We start from the raw sequence: 27900 nt of genomic DNA on the forward strand, positions 1-27900 counted from the left end.
TACAATGCCAGGGGTTCCAGGTTCGAATCCCGGCATGGGCATGGATGTTTGTGAGTGTCTATTCATCAATTTCATCATGTCATCACTCATCCCTATCTTCGCAGATTTGCCAAAAGTGGCACAAAAAGTGAAGTAAAATAAAGCAAATAAATAAATCAATCATAACTTTCAGGATCTGCTTCCCCAAGAAAAAATGTCACTGCACACCACTGCTAGAAATAAAACACCAATACAGGGATGCAAGTAAAACAGAAGTCCATCAACTTCAAATGTTGTTGCAATTTCTATATATATATATATATATAGGGTGATTCAAATGTCCCTTAACACTCCCTATAAAATGTAAAGGAATTAGGCTGTGTACAAATGGTCATGATAGAGACAGGCTAGACCTAAAAAGGGGGGGGGGCATATTGGTGTGTTCCAAGTGGACATCCGCCATATTGACTTCAACTCAAAAATTTTAAATGGGAAGGGAGTGATCAAATAAGGCTAGAATTTCATGCGAAATGCAATGGTGAAGGTTTTTTTTTATGTATCTTTAATCAGGAAAATGTGAGAAAACAGTGCTCTTAAATTGTCTGTGGAAGTTCTGGGACATCATGATCGTTGCCTGTCGTTGGCTGATCCTGTTTCCTGGAACTTTTGGTGTAATTGTGCAACTATCACAGGTAACACTGGATCTTGTTGGGTGTGTTGTTGATTAAAGTCATTTACAATGGCACGCAAACTTCTCTAACCAGAGAGTAGTATAATCTCGACGAGTTCCTCATGCCGTAGGAACATTCTGGCACTTTCTCACACCTGGAATGAGACATTTGTTACAATCATGCAGTCATACATTTTTGTTGGTTAAAGATACATCGAAAAACCTCCCATTGCATTTGTAGTGAAATTCTAGTTTGATTTGATATATCACACCCCCTTCTCATTTAAAAATTGAGTTGAATTCAATATGGCGGACGTCCACTTGGACCAATATGGTTCCCCCAGGCCTAACCTGTTTCTATAACCAATTGTACCCAGCCTAATTCCTTTACATTTTGTAGGGGTGTTAAGGGACTTTTGAATCACCCTGTATATGAAAAAGTTGGTTTACCGACAGTAAACCAGATAACATTGGGAGAATAAGCCACTGCTGGATACTGAAATCTTGATGCAAAATTTTGATCGACCAGCGTGAACAACTTAAATCTCACACTGTGATAAGTACTTGAAATGGAACAGTGATTATGTGGAGCAGTAGTACCATGTATCCACTTTTACCCAACATACTCATTTTCAGACTATAAACAGTGCCCTGATTTTTAAAGGTTTTGTAACCCTTTTGATCACCCATTGTACAACATTCAGAAGAACCAGAAAAAAATTGTCTCGCCAGGACAATAGCTCTGAACAGACACAACTCGCTACAGGGTAAATCCATCAAATGTTCTCAAGACACCACCCTATGCTGCAGAGGTTGCACCCTGCGAGTTATTACCTTTCCTTTTGTGAAACATAATTTGAGTGAATGCCAGTTCCTTCAACGTGTATAATAAGCTACATTGCTTTCAGAAATTGTTCATTATCATGAAGAGTACTTGGAGAAATTATAATAATTTGTAACTACACCCAGTTTTTGTTTCCTGTATCCCAAAGCTTTTGTAGTCGTCGTGCATTAACTATCACCTCATTCTGCCCTTCAAGAATCATAAATAAATCCCAGCACCAACCGTTATCACCAAAATAAAAGTTACATTTCTGCATACATTTTCAATTTTCAGTGTGAAATAACCAAAAAGAGATGATCTGTGCAAACTTAAATTTAACATTTAAATTGAGTGGCTCGGGAGTAAAACTTGATAACTCACGAAAGTATGAAACTGAGAAAACTGCAGGTGAAAGTTCGTCCGTTACATTGTGGCTTATGGGTTGCCCAAAAGTTCCTGTGTGTTGTTGGTTATCACCATCTACTGAAGGAACTTCATTCACTATTGTGCAGCAACTGAATCAAACATCAACTCAATTTTCAACGGAGTGTGAGTTACCAAGTTTTACTCCTGAGCTGCTCAATTACAGCATGTACGTTAAACTGAGAATCAGAAGTGTATGATTATGAATTTTTTGCCCATTCACAAAATTTTATAAAGCTTGACACAGACTGGACCCACTAATATTACATTTTATTAAACAAGAACTTTCATTAGCCAGCTCTGTGACAGCATGTTAAGTGGATAACTTTTGATTTTGTCACCAAGATCCCAGGTTCAAGTCCCGTGCATAATTTAATCTAATGATCACTGAACCTCATTGTCTTGCTTGGCTGCAAGTTGCAGAAAAGCAACATAAAACAACAAAAATACAAGACCTTGCGTTGAATGAGGTGGTAGGTAAATTTAAGGCTTTTGCTTCTGTAGAATATAACTGCGAAGTATCTTGTATTTTTCAGATTTTTTTCATTTTAGAATTATATGTCTGAACTGTTGTTTGAAAAATTGCAAAATTGGATATTCAATTACAAGTGGACTGAATGTCACTAACTGGAAATCAAAATACATCTTTATTTGAATACACAACCAAACAAAATATTTGGCATCCATCCAGTGGTCTGACCATGATCAATTGTGTGCTGTGCTTACACAAAAACACACACCTGTATGTGTTGAAACTTTTATTTTTAATCCATATAATAAAATCTCATATAAAACACGTACAATATACACACAAAGTTATTAGCTTTGAACAGAAGTGCTAATGTGATATTTTAACTGAACAGAAAATGGTACAAAATGTGGTTGGTTACATAACTAGGTATTTTCAGTACTGTTCAACAAAACTCCTTTAAAATTAAATGATGTTTGATTGGTAACTTGATTTTCCTGGTCAATAGTTATATCCATTTCGTAAATAAGATTCTAGACCACCAAATCCTCGTGCTGATAATTCACGAATTCCTGTAATTAAAAATACACACATATGTAGATATATGTTAATGTGAAGCATCTTATTTTTAGCAGTTTATGGTGATCAATTAGGGGGGGTGGAGTTATGACTGTCAGGTATCATTATCAAACACTAATGGTGCCGTGAAACAAAAAAGTTTGGGAACCCCTGGTATAATGGTAACTATCACAGGGAATGAAAGCTAGTTCTATATCATTTATGTTACAGGTAACTAAACATGCTACCAACACTTAGCACAGAAGAGCGAGCAAGACTTGCAGCAAGGTATGAGGTATGGAAATCTGTAAAGGATTATCTTTTTTCCATCCGACCATGATTTCTGCAAATTCCATGCAGTGGTCACAGTCCTCGGGAAAGATTTGCTAGACGTAATAAGGCTTCCGGGAACGGAAATTTAATTCTTTTTTCAAAACTTTCTCAATGGTATAGCATTTTAGCCTGCTCTATCTGCTGGCCTGACTGACTTACTGACTTTTTAGGGCTTCTTTCAAAAATTTCCTGCATGTGTACAACATTCTCTTCCAATCATGACGTGACAGTCGACCAGTACGTTGGGCATCTAACACAAAACCTGTTCTCATCAATGTGACATTTTTTTATGGTTTTGGGACTCAGTGTCACATTTCGACCATTCTCAATGCTGGACTTGGCTACCGATTTCCATACCTCGTATTTTCCTGCAATTCTTGCTCACTCTTCTGTGCTAAGTGTTGGTGGCATGTTTAGTTACCTGTAACATAAATGGTATAGAACTAGCTTTCGTTCCCTGTGATAGTTACCACCATACAATGTTTTTTTTTACATTATGTATTACAAACTTAAAAAATAGGGATTGACTTATCAGCAGAGCTCGAAAAATTTTCTTCAAAGCTAGGTGCCAGGATACCACCTACTAGCAATTGTGCATACTACATACAGTATGTTTCAAAAGTTACACAATCCAAACTTTGAAAATATATATCATGAAAATCGTAAGAGATATTTACACCGGGTTTTCTGCACTAAACTAATCTGTAGGCTATCACTGGGTTCATAAATTTATGTTAGCATTTATCTAAATAAATGCAATTACATTATTTTAAAAAACATTGTTAATTTGCTGAAAACATCTGAGAACTGATTTTCAACAATAAATACCAACTCAAACAATTTGTGGGATCATTTGTTGGTGTTTGACTGGTTTGAAAACAGTTGCTTTGTGAGGTTCAGCAGAAGCAGGGTATTTTCATTGGAAAACCTCTTGCACATGAGTGTAAGAATGAGTAGTAAAATACTCTTCAGCAATGCACACACACTGCTCCAATGAATACGCCATGCTGTATCAATTTAAAAAAAAAAACAGTCACAGTAGCGGCGAAAGTGAGCCAAGGGCAGCCTAGGATTCTCTCAAAAGTCCAATTTCGGCACAAAATCTTGATTTACGATTTTCCACGTAAATGTATAGCCAATTTAGACACATGTTGCATGCAACTGTTGGCAATATTTCAACCTGCTAGTGTTGACATATATGGATATATGTCTCAAAAATGGCACTTTTCACTCAACCCATAAAATCGCCAGCCAAAAATTCATCAAATGTTGCACATTATCAATATTGGTCGCAAATGACAGACTCACATGGCATCAGTCATCAAATGTCTAATTATGACCCTTCGATAATTTCTTACATATTTTTCTTACTCAGAAGTTCCTGAAAAATGTGAATGCTGCTTTCAGTGAGTTATTAATTTATATAATTTTCTGTACGGAGTGAACTGATAATTTTAAGCACTCAAAAATATCTCAATGGATGAGGCTTTGTAATGCAGAAAACCCAGTGTAAATATCTCTTACGGTTTTCATGATATACATTTCCAAAGTTTGGATTGTGCGACTTTTGAAGCACACTGTATAAGATGCTGAGCATCACAGTATTCAAAACATCGCTAAATTATTTGAGAAAGCAGGAAATGGGGGACAAAGGGTAAGAAATTGTTACTGACTCTATGGAATGTTCACAACGTTGATAAAAAGAAAAATAATAATTTGCTAACTTACGCTGTACTGCAATTTGAACTTAGAATCATCAAAATTTCGTACATATTACAGCAAAAGATCACAGGCGCCAGGCTGAAATTTTTAGTCGCCGTGGCGACCGGAATTTTTCGAGCCCTGTTTATCACACACACTCCATATCTCCATAACTAATGGTCACAAGTAGATATATTTTTATTTTTATCTATATCCTCATTAGATGGGCTTAAAATTGGTTCTGTTGAATTTTTCGCTAATATCTGTGGTTTTGCTGGAATTTTAAGCTTTAGAACTATATATGTTTTAATATATTTTAATGAAACATGCACCATAAAATGTTTCTCCAAATGGAGCATAGTACTCAAAAAAGTGTGTCTTGTAGCTATGATCTTTATCAGTCTGGTGGCTAAGTTCCAAATAATTGGCTTTTTGATAAAAGGAAAAAAATTGGTAATTAATTTTTGTACCATTTAAGATATTTTCAGCCAAGTCGCCAACTGTGTGATGATGGCCACCATATTGGATATTTTTTGATTTGATAAAATTTGGGAATTGTGGCACCTATCAAGGCCCACTTTTCTCATAAACTCTCCGAATAACGTAAGTTTCCATAATAAATCACTCAAGATATTTTTGAGAAGTAAAAAATAAAAGTTTTTGTAGAACAAACTTACTCTTTATAATATTTTATGAGAATAACTGTGAACATATTGTATGGTTATGAAATGTATGTACTTTATTTAAATTTTAGACTAACTGGATCCTTAAAATACTACTTTTTATATATTTATAAAGTTAGTGTAAATAACATTTTTAACGGAACTACAATTTACAAACAATTCAATTTCTGAAATAAAAGGAGTAACTGAAATTTATACATTAATTATTTTAGTATTTGAAAGGAAAATGCATCTTCTATCGGAAGTGTGATATTCCTTAAGAGAACAAGTAAAACAATACTCCCATAAACGTAATGCTAAGTTTTCTCTTTCTCCTATGACCATCCAGCGCACAGACCTCTCTTTCCCCAACTCACCATGGGGAAACGTCTGTGGGGGACGTTTAGGTTCCTTGTGTCTGGCTGGACACAGACTGTTCCACCTGCCCTTTAGGAATGTGCATTATCTAGGGCAATAAGGAATATGTGTAGTACAGCATTGCCCAACTTAGAAGTAAATGGTGGGTAACTTTTTCAAATCCCTCTGATCATCTTGAGATTCTTGGTTCAACTGCAAGGGGAGAGAGGATGTTAAATGCCCAATGGTTGGGATATGACTGCAAGTAAAGAGAAACAGTCCCCATCCTTGAATCTCTCCCTCATTTGGAGCTCATGAGTCTAACTCCATGACATGATAACAAGCCATGACAAACTACTTGAAGAAACATCATGAAATGAAAATGTGTTGCAATATGTACAGAAGCTACATCCTGTGATGCAGCTTAAGAAGTGAGAAGCATTCATATATCTTTCAATCAAATCTTGTGGCTATTTTCGCATTTATCCAAATACTAGGAAGACGACTTCCCAAGGTTGGAATGGGATGTCTTTTCACAGTCACTTAAGGGGGATATATATGTCTGGTCATATCTAGATCTGGTGAGCATAAACACTTTCTAGAACACTTTTATGGCTAGTGTCTTGTGCTTAGCTAAATCAAGTGCTAAGCTGCAACCAACTTCCTGCATGCTCAACCTTCAGATACGGAGTAAGGTTAGTTCTGCTTCTAACTCCACATGTCGAGCAACAGACAGGTGTCACTTCCTTTATGCTACATGACTGCTCTTTGCTGATCTATTTTTGCTTTCTGCAAAGCCAATGTTCATGAACTGTAGTATGCACCAAGTGAACATAACAGTGGTAAGTAAATATTAATATCAGACAGTGGAAGTAGATACAATTAAAATTAAGATTAAAACTAGTACTATTCCATCTCGTTTGCGCTGTTGGTGTATACTTTCAAGTTAGGTTGTCAATATGTGCTCCTAAGTACTACAGTGCAAAAAAGAATTTCAAGTAAATACACTTTGAATTGATACCTTCATATATCTTCAATGAAGCTTCATGAACAGAACGAGATTGTTTGAGAATACACAGCAAGAGTGCCATTCCTTCTTCGCCCACAGGAAAGGCCTGCCTCATCACAAGGAGAGATTCATACAGCATACGTGCCCTCGCCGCTAAGAACGAAAAAGAAATGTTTCACTAAGTAAATACCATATGGGTCAGTTTTAGTACAATATATAATTTACTTATTATTTATGCATTCAGAGAATTCAAAGTGGGGCAAATTACACTGAAATTGTCAATAAGTAAATATTTAATTGGGATGCCAAGAGGGTAGGTCAGGTAAACTACATACAATTTTCATTTAAAACCCTTTATCAACTGATGGGACTTAAAATCCCTCATCCTACAAACGCTTGCTACATGACAGTTGGTTTCTAACTCAGCGTGACTTATGCGTCCCTGTCATGTGTAGTGTTTACTACTAACAAAAAACGGCTGGCGTATATGCAAGGAAGCAGTAAGCTATTTCTTAGACCTAAGTGTCATTAATGCAGTCATATTGACCACGTAAAAGTGCAGTTGTCTTAGATTTATGAAAATTAGATATTCGAATAATTGTAAGTACCCCAGAATTTTTATATCTTATTCTTAGCTCATATATGGTTATAAAAGAATTTGGCCAAATATGATCGGAAAGTTGTTTTATGAGCAAAACATCACCTGGGAGTCCAGTCCTGACAGGCTTCTGGTGTCTGTAATCTTAATATATTTTCCTCACTTCTAGTAGTCAGCCCTCATTTTGCCATTTTTCCTCATTTTGATGTTCTTTTTTAATGAATACTGGGCAAAATGAGGGCTATGACCCCCGTCCTTGCACACCCAAATATTCTAGACAGCTCTTTTTGATGTAGGGCTACGGCACAAAGATCGATATCGATGAGGATATTAATAGGTGACTGGCAGAAAATATCTCTGAAGTAGAGACACCATTTGAGGATAATGGCAATGAATGTAAAGTAGAGGCGTGCCCAAGGGGGTGTTCGCGGGGGTCATAACCCCCATCTTCTGTCCCTTGGCCTATTATTTTTAAATAAGACTGTCAAAAAGGTGGGAAAGATGGAAAATAAGGGCTGGATACAATATATATATATATATATATATATCCAAGAATGTGCAAACTTCGTAACTTCCGTGAAGCATTGACATGATCCAGCGTGTTCGAAAGGTGTAATAACCTTTCGAAGCCAAAGATTATAAAAGCAAGCTCGCTCTCATTACTCTTATATTACAAGTACACATTACAACTGACTAAACTACGACGCTCGCTCTCATTACTCTTATATTACTAGTACACATTACAACTGACTAAACTACGATGACGGTGTACGAAGTTTACGGCTGCATAAGCATGCAGCTATTCGCGCGGGATTGCTCGGAACTGAGTCAAGGGTCACAGTATCGAAACTTTACATCAGTCACAATTCAGTCTGCAAGAAGCATCTGGACAAGAACATCATTCTCCTACCACGTATGAACAAGCGTAAATAACCTTTAAATTCAGCCTTCCATATCTCATTCCTCTTAGTTGGAGCAGGTTCAACTCACAAGTATATTTAAGCTTTACCTAAAATGTATTATTGAAGCATCCCTGTGACCTCAGATCCCAGGTAAGACGGGATTACAACAATATATATATATATATATATATATATATATATATATATGTGTGTGTGTGTGTAACTATCCCTCTTACCAAATCCATGGCGGCACATAGTGGTTTGGATCCTACTTTAAACTGTAGGTCAAGTCCTGATTAGCTATACTGTGCATAAAGTGGGCTTAAAACACAAACTCAATCAAAATCCAGGGCATGCCACTGCTTGCAGGTCAAGAGTGATGACTTATTATTAGTGATGTGCACTGAGGAGTAGCTAGTCTAGCAGAGATAGATCAATCAATATCACATCTCTAAATTATTTTCAAATCACAATATTTATTGTCTTGTTAAAGCCACAGTCCATATGCAACACTGTTTTTCACGCACGATCTGCGGGCAAGGCTGGAAGGAGCTAGCTGGCTTTTCCTCCGCCTCACCAGTTCCAGGTAGAAACAGCTAACGGAAGGGAACGGGAAGACTTTTGCCTCTACCTCCCTTGTCCCCTCGCCTCCACTTCAATGGTTGAAAGGTCGTGGTTTCAAGTGCTCCAGTCCTTGGCTCTGGACCTACCTCTGTCGTCGCATCTGGCAAATTGTAAGGAAGCGTCACGTGACCCGTCTCCAAGAAGCAGTGAGGAAGCTCAAATATTTCAACTGCTACTTGGGAGGACAGTTGCTCCTAGACGGGATCCACAATATTACCATTACGTATTGGATGCTACGTAAGTCGGTCTACGAGGTGGACACAACTAAACTCTGCCTCGTAGAGTACGTAGAGCCGTGGCCTTATGCTACCACCATGTCTCGAGCTGGTCTGGTCCCATCGTGCTTGTTGTTACAGAGATTAGTTTTCCCTGTAGTTCCCTGGCTGCGTATTTTGTTGAAGACGGGTCTCGTTCAGATGCAACAATCCTATGTTCTAGACACTCGGAAGAACCAGGGTGTCATTGCATCGTTTTAGGAGACGTCTTTCGGGGAGACAGACACTGTTTGCTTTACCGTTTTGAGTTCTGCAATAGTACTTATGTAGTTTGTCGTAGAAGCGTTTCTCTCCCTCTAGCAGCCATCCCGTTCTCCAGAGAAGTTCCTGAGCAGGAAAGGCAAGCTAGGAAAGATGCGACGAACGTTGACAAAAAAGAAAAGCCAACAGATCTTCCAGTCAGTGCGTCTTCACAGCATCCCACGACTGGAAACTGACGGAAGGAAAGGTAGATTCCTTCCATTACATGCTGAAGTCTTCAGAATGCAGCAATCCAACAAACGATGTGCCTGCAACAGGCTCCCTGATCTATGAAATTCGTAGCTCACAAGAACAAGCAGATGAGAGAAGAAGGAGAAATAAGAGACTGGAAGATGCTTCAGAAACTGTGGAATCCCCCTTCCCTTCATACTTTCTCACAGAGTCTGCTGATAAAATGAAAGGAAGTACTCTCAACAAACATTCTGCAGGAAGTAGTGTCGAATGTAGCAGTCTCGTTTGTCATGGCTCTTTAGCAGACATTTATTGGATCTTGGAAAAGGAGGAAGAAGAGAAGTCACCAGTTTCGAGAGAAACTATGAAGAGTGAAGACAAAGAAGAAACGCCATCTGGTGTTTCAGAAACTGACATGATTTCTGATCCCTCACAGCAAGAGCTCCTGCTAAGAAGACAGAGAGAAGGCCGGACTATGGCTCTGCAGCAGACATATTCTGGATCTTAGAAGATAAGGAGGAACAGAAGTCGACAGTTTTCAAAGAAAACTCAAAAAAAAGAAGACAAAAGAGAAGACGCACCCCATCTAGTCTTTCAGGACTTCTAGTATCTTCAGATCCTCACAGAGCATAGATTCCTGTCGAAATCCCTATGAATGCAAAAGAAGAAGAGATTGCAGATACAACTTGTGCAGAGAGAACAAAACGAGAAGATTGTAGATAACGAAGAGAGCTCCAGAATGATGGCGTACCTAAACGCGATGTTTGAGGATCTTTGCTCGACTGCCATGAACGATTTGAAAGACAGTATCCAGACAAAGTACAGGGTATGTGTAGATCTGCTGCCGACCAAAAGATTGGACTATGCCGTTAGTAAGAAGATCAATGATAAGATTCGTTCCTGCAGGATGAGAGACATAGACAGGCGCTCAGAATACGAGAAGTACTTGAGAGATGAGGTGGATCTTGCAGTTCACGAACATGAACGGTTCTTCAGCCATAGATTGTTTAGAATAAACAAGGTTCTACTTATTCGAGTCACGAATACAATGTGTCCCTGTAAGTAAGGACAAGACAAAAGGACAGATGAAGAATGATGCGGAAAAAGATGCAGGGAAGAAGGATCTGAGAAAGACTTACAATCAAATCCGGGCATAAAGTCTGCAAGAACTCCGTTCCAAACTTGACTGTTGCGTTCGTGTTTATATGGAATGCTTGGAAGCAAGGAACGTGGATTCTAAGACGTTTTGAGAAAATCTTCGATAAAGACTTGACGGCCAAGAAGTCAAGCATTGCAAAGCTGAAGAGGACTTTGTCTTGTCAAGAAGTAGATGAAGAAAGGAACGGTTACGAAAAATCCAGAAGAGTGGACGGTGTGTATTAAAGAAGAGGCTGCATCGGCCGTGCTAGATATCGAGAAACGATTCCAATATTTCATTTACGACATCAATCGTTTGGTGTTTGATTTAGAAAAATGGCAAGACTCGTCAACTCCTAGTTGCTTCTGTCTGTCTCCGCTCTGCATTCAGAAGAATAAGTCGTGGCGTTCGTAGTTCGTTTTGCTAGTTTTCCCAGTTCATCCGCAGTAGTAGACGTAGGTATTGGGCAACGGACACATTTTGATCATTTGCTTTGATTCATTTGGAATCAACAAGTTACAAAATTCTTCAGCAACATAGTGGAAAAATTATAAAACAGCGATTTCAAGCAGCAAGACTTGCTGCAGCATTGAAAAATCGCAGAATTTGTTAGTAGTTAAAAAGAGTAGAAATGGCTGAATATAATAAAAAGGTATTGCTGAAATGAGTATGATTTAGCAACAACATTAGGTTTAACTTCGACAGGGGCGTCACTACCAGGTAGGGGAGGATATATATATATACTGTATGTGTGTGTGTGTGTGTGTTGTATGCAGAGATGTCCAGCCTCGACCTCGAGGAGCCTTGCGAGGCTGAGACCGTGTGAGGCCGAGTTCGGAGGCTGAGGGTGTGTGAGGTCGGAGGCCGACCTTGAACTTGAAGGCTGATGTCGAGTTGGAGGCTGAGGCCCTGTGAGGCCGGAGGCCGAGATGAAATTCGGAGGCCGAGATGAAACTCGAAGGGTGAGGCATGAGGTCGAGATGGAGCTCTGAGGCTGAGGCCGCGTGAGGCAGGAGGCCGAACTTGAGCTTGGAGGCTGAGGCCGAGTTGGAGGTCGGAGGATGAGGCCGTGTGAGGTCGAGTTGGAGGTCCGAGGCTGAGGCCGTGATGGAGTTCGGAGGCTGAGGCTGGAGGCCGAGGTCAAATGGCCATCTCTGGTTGTATGTATGTACAGTGTCCAGAGTAATACTGACTGAACGCCGTGATCCGAGGAGCAAATTACACAAAAACAGTACCGAAAAGGAGTTTACACATTGTTTTATTAATATCATTAAAAAAAAGAAGTACAAAAATTATACATAGCTCAGGCAAAATATCATGATAGAAAATAATCGTTTTCCGTACTCACAAAAATTAGTCGTACAGCTATCTTATAGCACAAAATGAAACAGGAATCTGGTCCCATATCTGAACTAATATTTCGATGAATATCCCTTGGCACTGATCACTGCCTTAAGTCTTCTTGGCATCGATTCCACGAGGTTTGAAGTGACGGCGGGCAAGATAGAATCCCATTCCTCCTGCAGAGCCTTCCGCATATCCGCCTTGTTGGAGATTTGCATCTGCCTTACCTTCTCCTCAAGAATACTCCACAGGTGTTCAATTGGATTCATGTAAGGTGATTGGGGAGATGTGTGGAGCTGTTCCCGCACGTTGTAGAGAAGCCACAATCTGGTATTGGCAGCCGTATACTTTGGATCGTTGTCTTGTTGGAACACAAAATTGCCACCTAGACCCATTTTCTCTGCACTAGCATGAAGATTCTTCTTCAATATGTCAATATACATTCTGTGTTCCATTGTGCCCTCTCTGAAATGAAGAGTGCCGACCCCAGCTGCACTCATACAGCTCCATACAAGTATGGAACCACCTCCGTGTTTGACAGTAGGTGACAAGTTCTTGGGATCGAGTTCCTTGTTCTTCATTCTTCATACCATACGTCTTCCATCCGATCCGATTAAGTTATATTTGCTTTCGTCAGTAAATATAACCCGCTTCCAAAAAGTTTATTTTCATGGCTAGCAACAAATTGCAATCATTTCTTCCTGTTAGTTGGATTGACCCAAAATTACTTACGAGGTATTCGATCATGATACCCTTCGTTCTTACATACAGTCCTCACTGTGCTTGCAGATACGTTCACGCCTCGGTTTCCAAGTTCTGCAGCTATAATCGGAGCAGTCGTTTTGGGGTTTTGCTTGATCCTACGCACTAAAAAACGCTTGCCCTGGTCACTGAGCACCTGTGGTCACCCACTTCTGCGTTTGTTGTTCAGTTTTTCTCTCTCCAAAGCGATCAATTATAATCGTCTGGATGGTCGACTGGGGTCTGTTTACAAGTCTGGCGATTTCCCGTAAACGTTTACACTGATTATGCAATTTAATAACTAATTTTCGCTCACTTTCAGTAGTCTCTTTCGCATTGCGGCCCATTTTGATTGTGTGTCGCACACTGGCACTCCCCCGTTACATTTGGTTGCAGCAACTGGAGATTAGCAGCGCTGGCGTGATGTGTGCACAGGTGAAAACAAAAGACTCGCTTCTCTCCGCATTACAGTACCCTTTTTCTTCCAGACTTTCTGGGTGTACGAATACTTTTTATACACATTACTTGCGATTTGTGTGTATTTTATGCTCATGGTTTGTGTATGTATTAATGTTAAAATCCGTTTCTCGACGGGATAGATCAATCAATGTGCATTCTATCGTCTTTTCGGGGTTTAGTGATCTTTACATGTCGCATTCACGTTTTACACCTGTTCTCATAATAATTGGCACGGTGTACGAATAATTTCTGCACTCACTGTATGTATATATACGTACACATACATATCCATGCATGCATACACACGTGTGTAGCTCGAATTTTGTACCACCCCAAATGAGAAACGTTCCTGCGCCACTGGGTTCGGATTCCACTTTGAACTGTAGGTCCAGTCCCGATTAGCCTAGCTGTTCGTGGACTTAAAACATCAACTCAATCAATCAATTATGATCGACACAAGAACAAACCAACTTTAGAAATACCGGAACCTTTCTTCCCAGAAAAAACAAAAACCAATAAATCAACCAATGAGAGCAGTGTTTTATATTTTATATAATTAGAGAAAGTCAAGCTAAAACTATCGAGGTATCTAGTGACTCACATTAATATTCGGACACGGCACATTTTCCGCATTTCTTCACGATACTTGGAAATTAACATGCATATAAGTATTAAAGGTGATAAAATATATGTATGTAAAACCTCATAATAATTGTGTTTTTATTAAACATTTTGTGTTTACATGCCAAAAAAAAAGTCCACTTTACTAGTCGGACTCATCTTGAATTCAGTAAAAAGTGACTGGGGGAGGGGAAGGAGGACGATAAAATATTGTAGGGGGTAGTTTCTTTACTTGCATACAGTGGCGTGTCCAGGATTTTCGAAAAGGGGGGTATACTCTTTTTAGTAGTCAGCCCTTATTTTGCCATCTTTTCTTGCCCTTGGCGTTCTTTTTTTTAGGAATACTGGGCCAAAGGAGAGGGGGTATGACTCCCACCAATACTCCCTTGAACACGCCACTGCTTGCACACAATGTATACACGTGCATGTACGATCTCTCGTCGAGCTAATGCAGTTTACACTGTATTAATGCAGGCTTGCAATCAGTAGCGGCAATTGGGTGCCAAACTGGAAGGGGGAGATAACTTTTTGTTTGCAAGCAAGGCTTAACATTAAGAAAACATAGTGCGGAGTAAAAAGTAGGAAAATGTGTGGGCAACTGTCCACAACGACCCCCTAATCGTTGTCACTGCTAACAATGATGTAACGCCTGAAAACAAAATATACAGTTTTATTATTTATTCATGATCCCACTACGGTGCCTGGGGTCCCGGATTCTAATCCCGGCCTGGGCAGAAGAGCGAAGTAAAATATGCTGAGAGTTTTGCCAACCTAGATTATATGGTACTAAAATGCATACTGTACTTTCCACTTCGGATAGACATCCGCTATTCCCACACGTGGCCACTGTTGAAGTGGCAAAGAGTTTGGGCTTGAGTTTTTGTTTTAAGTCCATTTTACGCACAGATAGGCTAATCGGGACTGGACCTACAGTTTAAAGTGGGTTCCGAACCACTATGTGCCTCCACCGAGAATCGAACTCAGGACACTTTGATTACAAAGCGACGGGAAGGCTGAAGTGGCGATGAAAAAGCATAAGGCTTCATAAGGTCAAACTATTGTTGTTATAAGCGATAAAAACTATGCTTCCGAGACTTTTGAAACACACTGTATTACACACAAATATATATTAATGCATGCAATTCTCTGAAGCATGACCTACATTCTCTATTCTTTATGACGAATGTCAAAAACCTGATATTTTTTGCAATATTTCCTTATCTCCATGTGGATATTTCTACTTTTTCAACTTTCTTTTTGTAACGAGAGCAGAGCATAGTAATTATGCGTTAAGAAAATCATACTTGAGTTAACAAATCGTTCATTTATTATTCTAAAAATGAGCTCAGGAGACAGGGTGTGTACAGTTTTCTTAGGTATAATGGTTACAAAAGTAATCAAAACATCATTTATAATTCTTTCCTCTCGCATGTCTTAACCATGACTGTTTACGACATTAATCATGTTACGCTTACATTGCAGACACAAACTTAACATACCGGCCTCCATGGTCACCTGATCAGCGTCAAGGGCTATACAAAGCTAGAGGCTCCAGATTCGAACCCTGGGTGTGTAATTGTATTAAATCATTTTAAAATCCATCAAACATCCTTATCGTCACGATTAACCCAATAGGTACGAAAGTGACGTAAAATAAGACATATTTGAATAAAGAAAGATATTCTTACCATGGCTGTATTTACTGTGCAATAAATTCTTAAAAACTAACAAAACTCAACCTTAAAATGTGTGAAGATATCGCTGCAAAATCAACGTGCTACAAATGATACTAATTCATGAGTTTGTGCAAGACCTTCTAGTGACACGTATGGTTGTTACGTCATTGTAGTATTGTCATTTTGTAGTATTCTCGACTAGTGTAGGCTTTACGTTTAAATGCAATCATTAAAACACGTACGTGTTTGTTATTGTTTTATTCTAAGAATACCTTATCTATTGTAATATGCCTCTTTTCCGCCAATCATGAGTAGGCCTATATCATCACATCTTCATCGGTTGATTGATTTGCTTTATTTTACTTCGCTTTTTGTGCCACTTTTGGTTAATTTGCGAAGAAGGGGATGAGTGATGATGTGATGAAATTGATGAAAGGACACTCAGAAACATCCATGCCCAGGCCGGGATTCGAACCCGAAACATCTGACATCGTAGCGCAATGTCATAACCACTCCGCCACGGGGGCCGGCATCCAGTGTTCTATGTACAATCAATGGCAATATAGGGAGGGTAGAAAATCAGCATTGTCTTCGAAAAGATTAGTATTTACTTCAAATCTTCATCGAACGGATTTAGGAACTTCCCAATTTTTCCAGACACCTTTGTTTTTCTGTGTTACTTAAAAAATTTAAATCATTAATTCTGTATGCGATCTTTTCTAACAATATAAGCTCCAAGATAATCTTTATCTGACTTGTTTACATTGCGAATTTGGTCAAACCGGAAGTTCTTTTATCTCCACCTGCGACAATCGAATTTTCTGTTCGATATATTTTTTTTGTTTACCCAGGAAATTTCTCTGTAAACAAAAACATATCGAATGGCGCAATCGATTGTGGAACTGTAGCACAGCAACTTCCAGTTCACGGCCGCCGGGTAATTCAAGCGCGTACTCGTCACTTTTCTTCTCTTCTTGTGTCAGATGAAATGGATCATGTAAAATGCACTTAACGACGAGGAGAAGGAGAGATATCTGGACAAAGTAGAGAGGTTTTCACATCCATTGGATGAGTATTACAGGATTATTCCACGATGAGCCCAGTTTGCTGACCGTCGTTGCATTTGGCGATATTTATACATATTTAATAGAAAGTAATTTTTCCTACACAACGCAAGCACTTAAAGCATATACATCTTTGGATGCCTATATGTTTTAAGCGGAAAAGTGCGGCATGTTAAAACTTATAAAAAAGCGGAAAAAGAAGTTTTTGTTTCTTCTTTCTTCAGTCAGCAGGATGCGGTAATGCACACTTGTTGGTTTCGTTCCCGTTTGAACGCAGAATACAAAACGCTTATTGTTATTTTAAGTCAATGTCCTACTATTTGTGTTAATCATAACGATGAAGATGAATAATAAACTGAAAAAAAGTATGATGGGAGAAACCCAATGATACGCCATTGCCTGACCAATGTTCAAACGTAGGACCCCTTCTCTAGATTACCATGTGCAAGAGACAAACATTAATAACAATACTCCCCACTTAGTTTTCTGGGTACACAAAAAAAAAAAAATCTGGTTACAGTACAAAAATGTATTACACTTCATGTGTTCTTCATAGTGTTACCAGACGTCCGGTTTTTCCCGGACATGTCCTACATTTTAGCCTTATGTCCGGCGTCCGGGAGGAATTTGAAAAATATCATAAATGTCCTACATTTTGATTGATTGATTGATTGAGTGACTGAGTTGGTGTTTTAAGTCCACTTTATGCACAGTAAGGCTAATCGGGACTGGGCCTACAGTTTTTAAAGTGGAATCCGAACCACTATGTGCCTCCACCGGGAATCGAACCCGGGACGCCTTGAATACAAGGCGACGGCTCTACCACTGCGCCATCGGAGAGGCCTCCCTGCATTTTCAGCGTCACATAATATTAATTAGGATAATACGTGTTTCAGTTGAACAAAGATAAATCATGCAAGTTACAAGTCTATGGACTACGTTCCAAAATTCAATAGTGAAATTTATTTTGATTCAGTCACTGCCCAAAAAGAAAATAAAAGTTTCTGCTAGGAGAGCAACGGAAGCCATCATTATTAATGAACGAAGTTTTGTGGTCACATTCTGATGATGTCACTGTTCACTTCCTTAGTGGAATTTCTTGTCTTGGGGTTTATACTGATGGAACAAAGTGTTTCCCATTCTTATTTAATATTTTTATTGTAGAGCAGGGGGTAGAGAGAACAAAGTTATTGAACTAAAAACTACCGGAGATGAAACTTCAAGAACCATTTCAAATTACAGTAATTGCTGAATATCTGTTTGCCATTACAGGTCATAATGCAAATGTTGAGAGAGTGCTTTCATTATCATCAGCACAACGGACTCATTAGATTCATATTTTATTCATAAATTCTGCAAAAAGTTTGGTACTGGTCCCTATAATTTCAAAGAATTTGACTGTCCAGTCTCGCATAAATATGCCACTTGTTCAAAGGGGACGTTTTGAAAAGAAAATCACGTTGTGTATATGGTGGAATATCGATTGTCCAGTGCTCTTGGAACTCGTACCAGACGGATGTGCTGTCGATGGGAACCTTTATGCTGTACAACTGTAGCGGGTCCATTATGCTATGCTCCAGAAGCACTCAGATGCGTCGGAAGAGGAGCCTTGTTACAGGTCTATAACGCCTCATATCGCCGGTCATGAATTGCTACCCAGAAACTCCAGGACTTGGAGGGAATTGAAGTGTTGCCTCATCCCCCATACAGCCCTGATCTCGCGCCATCCGATTACCACTTGATTCGCTCTCTCGCGCATTTCCTGCAAGGACGACAGTTCGACACATTGGAACCTCAAAACCAGCCGAATGGTATCGTCGTGAGATGGTGGTGCTCACGGAACGTTGGCAGAAGACCATACAACAGAATGGGCTATACTTTGCCGAATAAGACCGATGTCACACCTTGTGTCTTCAGTCTCAAATGTCTATGCGCCGTATTTAAAATAGCATTTGAAATGTCTCCCAGTGGTCGACCAACTCTCAATAAGTTATCGATTTCTTTCACACATCCGAAATTTATTAAAGTGACCTCTGAACGAACTTTTTTGCGATCTGGAGGGTTTTTTTTTAAACTTGTGCAATCCCGTCTAGTTTTTCCAAGATACGTTGACGAAGAACAACTCAACCAATCAAGAAACAAGAATGAAACATATCAGCATTGTTCTATTATAACCAACTTAATTTATAACCAAAGCAATTCAATCGTCTGAACTATGAATACTACATAAAGAATATATTTTTTGTTAGTTCCTACCAAATAAAACTGCATGCTGTTGCAGTTCCTCATGAACCAAGCGTCCCTCATATTCTCTTTGATCTGCAGTAGTACCCCCCCCCCCTTTCCAGAGATGTTGGGTTCTAACTAATGTGCTCTCATCATTCACCTTCATCGTCTAATTAACTAAAGAGGTGTAAAAGCAACAGCAAATAATTAAAATACTACAGTTTCAGTCTCCAAAATATTTCCTTATTAACATGGGTTTATCCAAATATTTCCTTATTAACATGGGTTTATCCAAATATTTCCTTATTAACATGGGTTTATCCAAACATTTCCATCTGTAAAGGGGGCGTAATGTAGTATTAGTAGTATTAGAGCCAAAACGACCATGAAACGAGGCCTGTGAAAATAAAAAATAGAGGGATGAAGAAATGAGAGGGGGTTTGGGTGTTGTTGGCAATGTGTGGATAGTTCATTGCTTTTTATAACCACACTTTCATTAAATTCCACTTGCAATTAACAGGGTTAGTTGGTTTGAGCTTTCGTACCGAGGTAACAAGCGATAAGACACTTGTAGCTTGTCAGTTCGGTCTGAAAGGTCCCTTAAAGGCAACAGAAAAAGGCGCCAAGCTTGGTGGCCGATCGCATTGGGTGGTTGACTTTGTATCTCGCCACCGAACTCCAGAGATGGGCATGCGAAATAAATATTCAATGTCCCTTCACCAATATCATCATATCAATACTGACCTACATCGTCAAAATTAGTCAAAAGTGGAGAAAAGCGACACTATTTAACACAAATACAATATGACGGAAGAGGCACTTTTCAAAAATTTGATATTAGAGTATACAAGAAATTAGACAAGGGATAATGTCCAGGAAAGATTGAACACTAGAAAAATCAGCTGCTAAGTTAATGTGAAAATTACAAATTTAAAGTAAACATTTGGAAAGGTAATAAGTTAAATCCACTGGTAATCAGTACCATTTAATAAGTTGATTCTGACCGTATCAACAACATAAGAAACTTTAAATAATGCAAAAGGTGAATCTAATTCATTCGAAATTACCACATAAAATTTACATTAATTTTAATTCTGAGATCCAGCAGGCTTAAATCCTAAACAATAGATGGAACCGCGGGCGCAATTTCTAAAATTGTAATTGGTTAAGAATGTTTGAGAATAATTTAGACACAGTTTCTAAAAAAAAGTATTCTAGCAATTATTCTATCTGTTACGGCAACAACAAATTTACAATTGTTGGAAATTTACTTTCCGTGTATTTAGTAATTCGGAAGATTATGCAATTTATTGTCTTCTAACTTTAAACAAATGAAATGTAGGACTATTTATTATGTCGTCAATTCCTCATGTTCTTGTCAAGATATTTTTGTAGAGAGCGCATTATGGGCCCAACCAGACTGCGCTCTAAGATGTTATGAAAGAAACTTCCACTGCAGTAATGATGTTTCTCCTAAAACAAATGCGTCTTCTTCACTCGGCTTCTAATCTGGTGTTGCCCAAATTTGATAATGAAACTTTCAATAGATAACTGTGCTCACTGGAAAATATCTGCCTCGGCTGGTTATCTCTGCTACATCATATCGAATTTTCTCTGTCGAACGTCACAGCTCTCAACTAAATATCCAATCTAACTAAACTATCCCAAGTGTCTTCACGTCCTCAAATAGAATGCCTTTTGATTGATTGATTGATTTGCTTTATTTTACTTCGCTCTTGTGCCACTTTTGGCTAATTTGCGAAGATGGGGATGAGGGATGACATGATGAAATTGATGAATGGACACTCGCAAACATCCATGTCCACGCTGGGATTCGAACCCGGGACCCCTGGTGTCGTAGCGCGATGTGCTAACCACTCCGCCACGGCAGATAGAATGCACTCCAGATTTCGCGGTGAACTATATTTTATATAAATATACTCTCATTACTTCGTACGATACTGAAAGCAGTTTTAGTCAACATAAATCTGTCTTTCAGGACAATAGGAGGGAATTCACGTTTCAGCACTTAAAAGAATGTTAGGCAATCAATTGTTTTGGTAACAAAACTTTAAGCACGTTTTGAATTTAAATTTTGCATCAATTAATGTTATGTGAGACCAATGCATGTTATTTACCTAGGTGAGCCGTTTGCCTAATGGAAATTGTCATTTTTCATATTGTATGTCCTTATTTAATTTTATATTTTGATTAAAGTACTCAATTAATTTTATTAATTATCAATTTACTCAATATATATATATATATATATATATATATATATATATATATATATATTTACATGTCAAAGTCTAACATTTTTAGTACATAAATCCGATCCCCCCGGCCTCCTATGGGAGGGGCGAGCCTTAGCAACCGGGCGCGTCGCAGGTGGCGGATAGCGAACGGCCATCAGATATGGTGGTTAGCTGCGAATAAGGCAATGCCAAATAAGCAGTCCCGGACCGAGGCGGCAGTGATACAAGGGTCTGGGGGCTTGGTTTGTGGCAGGACCATCCTCATTAAAACCCAGAAAAGCCCATTGACAGCATTGTGACATGGCGAGGAAGTGCAGTCATTAAATAAGCACTGCCCCTGCTGCCTTGCAGGGAGGAGATGGATCTCCAAAGGCTAAGCGAAGGATACCCTGACAGAAAACCAAGGGTGGGGCAGACTCAAAAGGCATGGTAAAGCCAACTGCCCTAGGGGAGTAAACCCTAAATAAATCCACCCTGCGTTGGGCCAATTCCCCACACAAGGGTATTAACGGATTCAGAGAAAAAACAGGAGCCTCGGAATGGACAGATCAACACAACAACGACCGGACTGGAAAAGGAAAACGAAAATGGGAACGTGGAACATTAAAACTATATTAGGAAAAGAAGTTGAATTAGTACAGGAAATGAAGATACGTAAGATAGACGTAATGGGAATTAGTGAAGTAAGAAAGAAAGGAAATGGCATACAAAGGCTTGAGGAGGGATATACCGATATTCAGGTGTTGGCCATGGAAGAAGAGCAAAAGAAGGGGTAGGAGTTGTAACAAGTCAGGAATATGAAACAAAGGTCAGTGGCTGGGAACCAGTTAACTCAAGAATAATTGTAGTTAAATTTGATATAGAATATAAAATATCATATATCCAAGTATATGCACCAACAGAAGATGCCTCTGTGCTTGATAAGGAAGAATTTTATGTACAACTCCAGAGGACAGTAGATAAAGAAGTAATGGAGGGACGGTATGTAATGATAGTGGGAGACTTAAATGCAAGAACAGGTAAAGATAAGAAGTTAGTCCAAGGTAGTATGGGAAGATACGGGGGAGAAAAGACATTGAATGAGAATGGCAAGAGATTACTGGAGTTTTGTGTAGAAAATCAGTTGCTTCTTGGAAACTCCTTCTTCCCACATAAGGAGGCACATAAAATAACCTTCCAGGCTGAAGGAAGAAATGCTAAAAGCATAACAGACTACATAATATATACCAGTAGTATTAGGAGAAACATAATGGATGTTAAAGTTATAAGAGGTGCTGAACTGGGTACAGACCATAGATTACTAATAGTGGACACACGCTTCACGAGACCACCAAAGCCCAGAATGAAAAAAAATACCAAACAATTAAGATAAATGAGTTACAGAAAAAAGAGAAGAAGGAAGAGTATAAAGAACAGGTAACAGCCAGACTGACAGAAGGACCAGATGTAGAACAACTAGAGATAGAAGAAATATGGAAGAGAATTAAAAAGGCACTCATAAAATCTGCAGAAGAAGTATGCGGAAAGAAAATAGTAGATACAAGAAAAAAGAAAACGTCTTGGTGGAATGAAGAAGTGAAACAAAAAGTAAAAAATAAAAAGGAAGCATGGAAAAAATATATTATGTCTCAGACAGAAGAACATAGAAGGAAATACATTGAAAAAAGAAATGAAGTCAAGGAAATAGTGAAGGAAGCTAAAATAACATCCTGGGAAAAATTTGGAAATATGGTTGAAGAAAAAGCTAGAGAAAAGAATACAAGGCAATTTTGGAAAGTTGTAAAGAACTTGAAAGGAAAATATGGAAAAAACAATAAGAACCATTAAAGATGGAGATAAATTGATCACAGAAAAAAAGGATGTGTTGGATGTATGGCGGAAACACTATGGTGAAAAATTCCAGAAAGAAAATAATAACCCAGAGGAGGTAGGGATGATATATGGACCATACATGAAGGTACAAGACTCAGATATAGAAGGGGAAATAAAGGAAGATGAAATTCAAATAGCAATAGAACTGATGAAGACAGGAAAAGCAGCAGGATCAGATGGAATAAATCCAGAATTAATAAAATATGGAGGTATGGAAGTAGTTAAGATTTTAACCAAGATGTTTCAAAGAATATGGAAGGAAAACAAAATACGAAATGAATGGAGGAAAAATATCATTATCCCACTACATAAGAAGGGCAGTAGCTATGACTGTAATAACTACAGAGCAATATGCCTCTCATCAGTCGCTTATAAATTATACACAAGGATACTAGAAAGACGTCTCAGAAACGTGGTGGAGGAAGATATGGAGGAGGAGCAGGCAGCATTCCGCTCTAAAAGGCAAACACAAGATCATATATATACTATAAGAACGATTATGGAAAAAAGAATTGCCAAGAAAAAGGACACATATCTAGCTGTTATAGACCTAAAAGCTGCTTTTGATTCAGTTCCTAGGCAATATGTATGGGAAGCATTGGAGGCAAAGAAAGTACCAGTAAGATTATTGAATGCAATAAAAATTGTATATAATAATCCTGTAGGAACAATTAGAGTAGATGGCGAATACTCAGGTGAATTTGACATTGAGAAAGGCATAAAACAAGGAGACAGCCTCAGTCCAATCGTATTTAACATCTTTTTAGACGAAATTGCTATAATATGCAAACGACGAACACACAGAACGAAGATAGGTATGTGGAGATTAAGGCCAGTATATATCCAAGCACTATTATATGCCGATGATATCGTACTGATATCAGATACACCTGAGAAACTTCAGCAAACAGTGGAAGAATGGTATGAAGAACTTAAAAGGAAAGGCATGAAGATTAATATAGAAAAGAGTAAGATCATGCGGGTGACTAAAGAGGACAAGGAAAATGAAGCCCTGAATATAATATGTGAAGGGAAACAACTAGAGAAAGTAGAAACATATGAATACTTAGGAACTATCATAAGTAGCAGTGGGAAAATTGATCAAGAGATAATGAATAGGACAAAGAAGGCAGCATCAGCATATTATCAAATGAGTAATACTTTAGTGGGAAAAAGAGAGATCAGTATAAAAACAAAAATGCAACTCTACAACTCAATTGTAGTTCCCATCATGGGCTATGGTACAGAAAGCTTAGAACTCCAAGATAAACATCTAAGTAAATTTCAAGCAAGAGAGATGAAATATCTTAGAAGAACAGTGGGGAAAACTCGAAGAGACAGAATAAGAAATGAAAGAATAAGAGAAGAGGTAAAACAAAAGAAGACAATGACTGAAGTAGTAGAGGAACGCCAGCTGAAGTGGTATGGACATGTAAATAGAATGAATGAAGATAGGAAAGCCAAGCAAGTGATGGAGATGAGGGTTGAGGGTAGAGTAGGAAGAGGCAGGCCAAGAAATACATGGGAAGATAGAATAGAAAAGATAGGATTAAAATAATGAAAAACTAAGAACGAAATGAGAAGAATGAGTCGAGACCGGACGGAGTGGATGAGATGGACAGAACGAGGTACCCGACGCTTAACGGCATAAGGGAATGGAAGAGAAGAAGAAGAAATCCGTTCCCTGCCGATGACATATAAAAAAAGCGTTGAACGGTCTCGGGAGTAAAGAACACCGTCCTCCCACCTAGTGGTGACAAGTTAAATCACGACTCAACACAATAAATGCCCGAACTTCTTACATGTATACATAATACGACACAAATAAATACAATCACTATAATGCATCCCAAAACACAGTACACGCTTCTCTAATTTGTTTAAAACAACCTCATAGTTGTTTAATTGATCTTAATTTTCAAATTATCGGGAAAAATCAAACTGGTGAATGCAAACGCCCCTCTTAAAATGAACCACCCCCTCCATTACCATTTCTGTATTTCAACAACGTTCAAAACGTAGATTAATAATGGTAATTACGAAATATTTTATTGTGTATTCCGCTCCCCTAGAATGCAGTCCCTCCGAAAAAAAAACATCCTGGGTACGCTAGTACTTGGCATCATATTCTAAAGATCTCTATTTTAACAACTTCTGAATGGGGTTTACAGACAGCATAACACAGAAACTTCTTTAAAAGGCTTACAAAGCTTGAAAATACTCTCTTTTTATAAAATAATATAGCTATGATACGCCAGTAGCAACGTGAAAGCAAAATTCTGTTCTGGCATTTTTGTTATCCCAGCCCAAATCAAAAAAGAGATAAAACATTGTTTTTCTATATTTGCTCGAAATTTGCTTTTGGGTACTGATTGTAGTGGTATTTCTGGTATAAAGAAAATATGCATGTCTTGACCCCCTGTCCCCCTTTATAAATTCAGTGGGAGATTAGTGACTTTTCTGGGTGTGTTTTACGTCTCCCGCCCAACTTGCAGTTATTAATAAAAATGATGGTAATAGAAGAGACAAAGAATATGGTTATTAGGAAGAAACCAAAGAAAATTAACGTGAGAACTCGAGTCCAAAGTATTATAAAGGTGACAGCATCTCATACCTGGGAAGTAGTGGCGGCAATTGGGTTCCAAAAGCGGGGTGGCAAGGAGCCAATACTAGGGAGAGGGGCAAAGACAGTATATTTCCCTTTGTAGATAAGGTTTAGCATAGTGCGGGTGCAAAAGTGGCAAAAAGTGGGGGGCAACTACCCTCCCTCGCCCCCTAATCGCTGCCACTGCCTGGGAAGTATCATATCGGTGAGACGAGTTGCAGTCAGGAAGTCAAATTGAGAATAACAATGGTAAAAAAGCCTTTAATAGATGGATTGTGTTTGTACGAAAGAGACTAATGAAGTGTTCTGTGTAGCGTTGTATGAGTCTCAGTGTTTTAAGTCCAATTTATGCACGGATAGGCTAATCGCGACTGAACCTACTAAGTTTAAAGTGGGATCCCAACTACTGTGCAATGTGCCTCCACTGGGTAGCGAACCCGGAACCCTCTGATTACAAGGCAATGACGTTACCAATGCTCTATTGGACAGATATTTGCGCATATAATTCACATGCTATATTAGTACGGCGGGTACTGCCCCTTCAATTCTGAAAAAAAACAAGGGATGTACGATAATCAGAATCTAGCATTTCAATAAAGGTAAGTTGCGTGGGCCGCCCACATTCTGCAGTTCTTTTTACAAATTTAAAAAGGGCCCGCCCTCTGGCATAAACCGCTTACACAGGTTAGGTGATGTCCGACACCACACTAACAAGAATGTTTTGGAAAGTAAAACAGTTTACGAGCAGTGTTTGATGAAATACACAGCAAATCGACGTTTCTGTATTGATATGTGATAACTAGACCTCGGACTTTTAGATTCTAAAAAGTGTGCTTTTAGGTTCCTAAAATAGGTTCTAAAAACCCTAAAATAGGTTCTAAAATTCCTAAAATAGGTCCTAAAATCTAAAGTCAGTCTCGAGAAAATCCTGAAGTAGGTTAAAAGAAACTTAAAATAGTTCAAGATTCCTGAAAAATGCTGATTAGGTATAGTAACCGGCAATGAAAATGGGACACCTATATCCAAATACGCACTATCTTGCATAACGTTATGTGTGTTGCCTAACCGTACGGCGATGGCAGAACTTACCATTGGGAATTTGCTGTTAAAATCCACTCTTCGCCGTATAGTTAGGCAACAATCTTTTTTAATATTACCACAGTCAAACTCCGCAATTTTGCCTGAGAGGATCATCTTGTATGCTGAAAATAATCTTTCAACAAAAACATAGTCAGTGGTGCAAACTTCAATGCCGAAATGTTAGTTTGCAAGGCGTGAATGCCACAACACACCAAAGTAACGCGAAATTGAGCAAGACCACAAAGATCAGACCCCTTTGGATCGTACAGGTAACAATGGCACCAGACATTTTGCTTTGTTTAGAGCTTTGAAAAATCCCCATAGACTTGGAGGAAGAGAAATTAACGAAGAGTACGTTTCAAACACGTTCGTCATTGATTTTTTTCGTGAAGATACAAAGCAAATGTCTCCGTGTGACATAAAAATTCTGTACAGCCTTTAAAAATATATAAAAACCTAAAAATAGGCTTGATTTAGGCACATAAACCTAAAATAGGTTCTAACAGGCAAAATAGGTTTTATAAGGCACTACAAAACTCCATAATTTTTGCGTTTTTTTTTAACGAAACGCTAACATAACTTATTATTTCTTACATACCTATAAAGGAAAAAATAGGTTAAAAACATAAAATACGAGGTCTAGTGATAACACTTATCGGGCCAAATTGATCCACGATCTGCCCAATGTTTGATTGCTATGGAGCCTATGGAGATTTAAAAGAAAAAAAACTGTTTGAAATAGGATGTAACATATCGCAGTATATTTGCCGTGATTTGTATTTGAATCCGATTTCATTATTGCAAAATGCTATTGTTTGCAATTCTCTCAGTTTTATAAACAACAGAATCAAGATAATGTCTTATCAAGTGATTATTTTATCGACATTTCACTACAAGAAATATTTTACTTCTATATTTTTTCTTAGCGATAGGTTACTAAACCATAGTTTGTTCCTGTAAATTGTTTGATTTTAATTGGCACAGGCAGATTGATCAAAACA

At 38.5% G+C, this 27900-nt stretch overlaps 1 protein-coding gene across 1 annotated transcript in view; it reads right to left on the reverse strand.

Annotated features, from left to right (window-relative positions):
- Positions 1-2638: 2638 nt before the first annotated feature.
- Positions 2639-27900, reverse strand: part of LOC146003225 (uncharacterized) — a 39530-nt gene continuing 14268 nt past the window's right edge. Inside the window, exons 2-3 of the mRNA XM_083141393.1 lie at positions 6997-7137; positions 2639-2936 (exon numbers count right to left, since the gene is read on the reverse strand). Of these exons, the coding sequence (XP_082997519.1) occupies positions 2866-2936; positions 6997-7137 (212 nt within the window). The 3' untranslated portion in view covers positions 2639-2865. The remainder of the gene's footprint in view (positions 2937-6996; positions 7138-27900) is intronic.

This window comes from Lepisma saccharinum, chromosome 20, assembly GCF_977018435.1.
Source record: "Lepisma saccharinum chromosome 20, izLepSacc3.1, whole genome shotgun sequence".
In the NCBI taxonomy this organism is placed as follows: Eukaryota; Metazoa; Arthropoda; class Insecta; order Zygentoma; family Lepismatidae; genus Lepisma; species Lepisma saccharinum.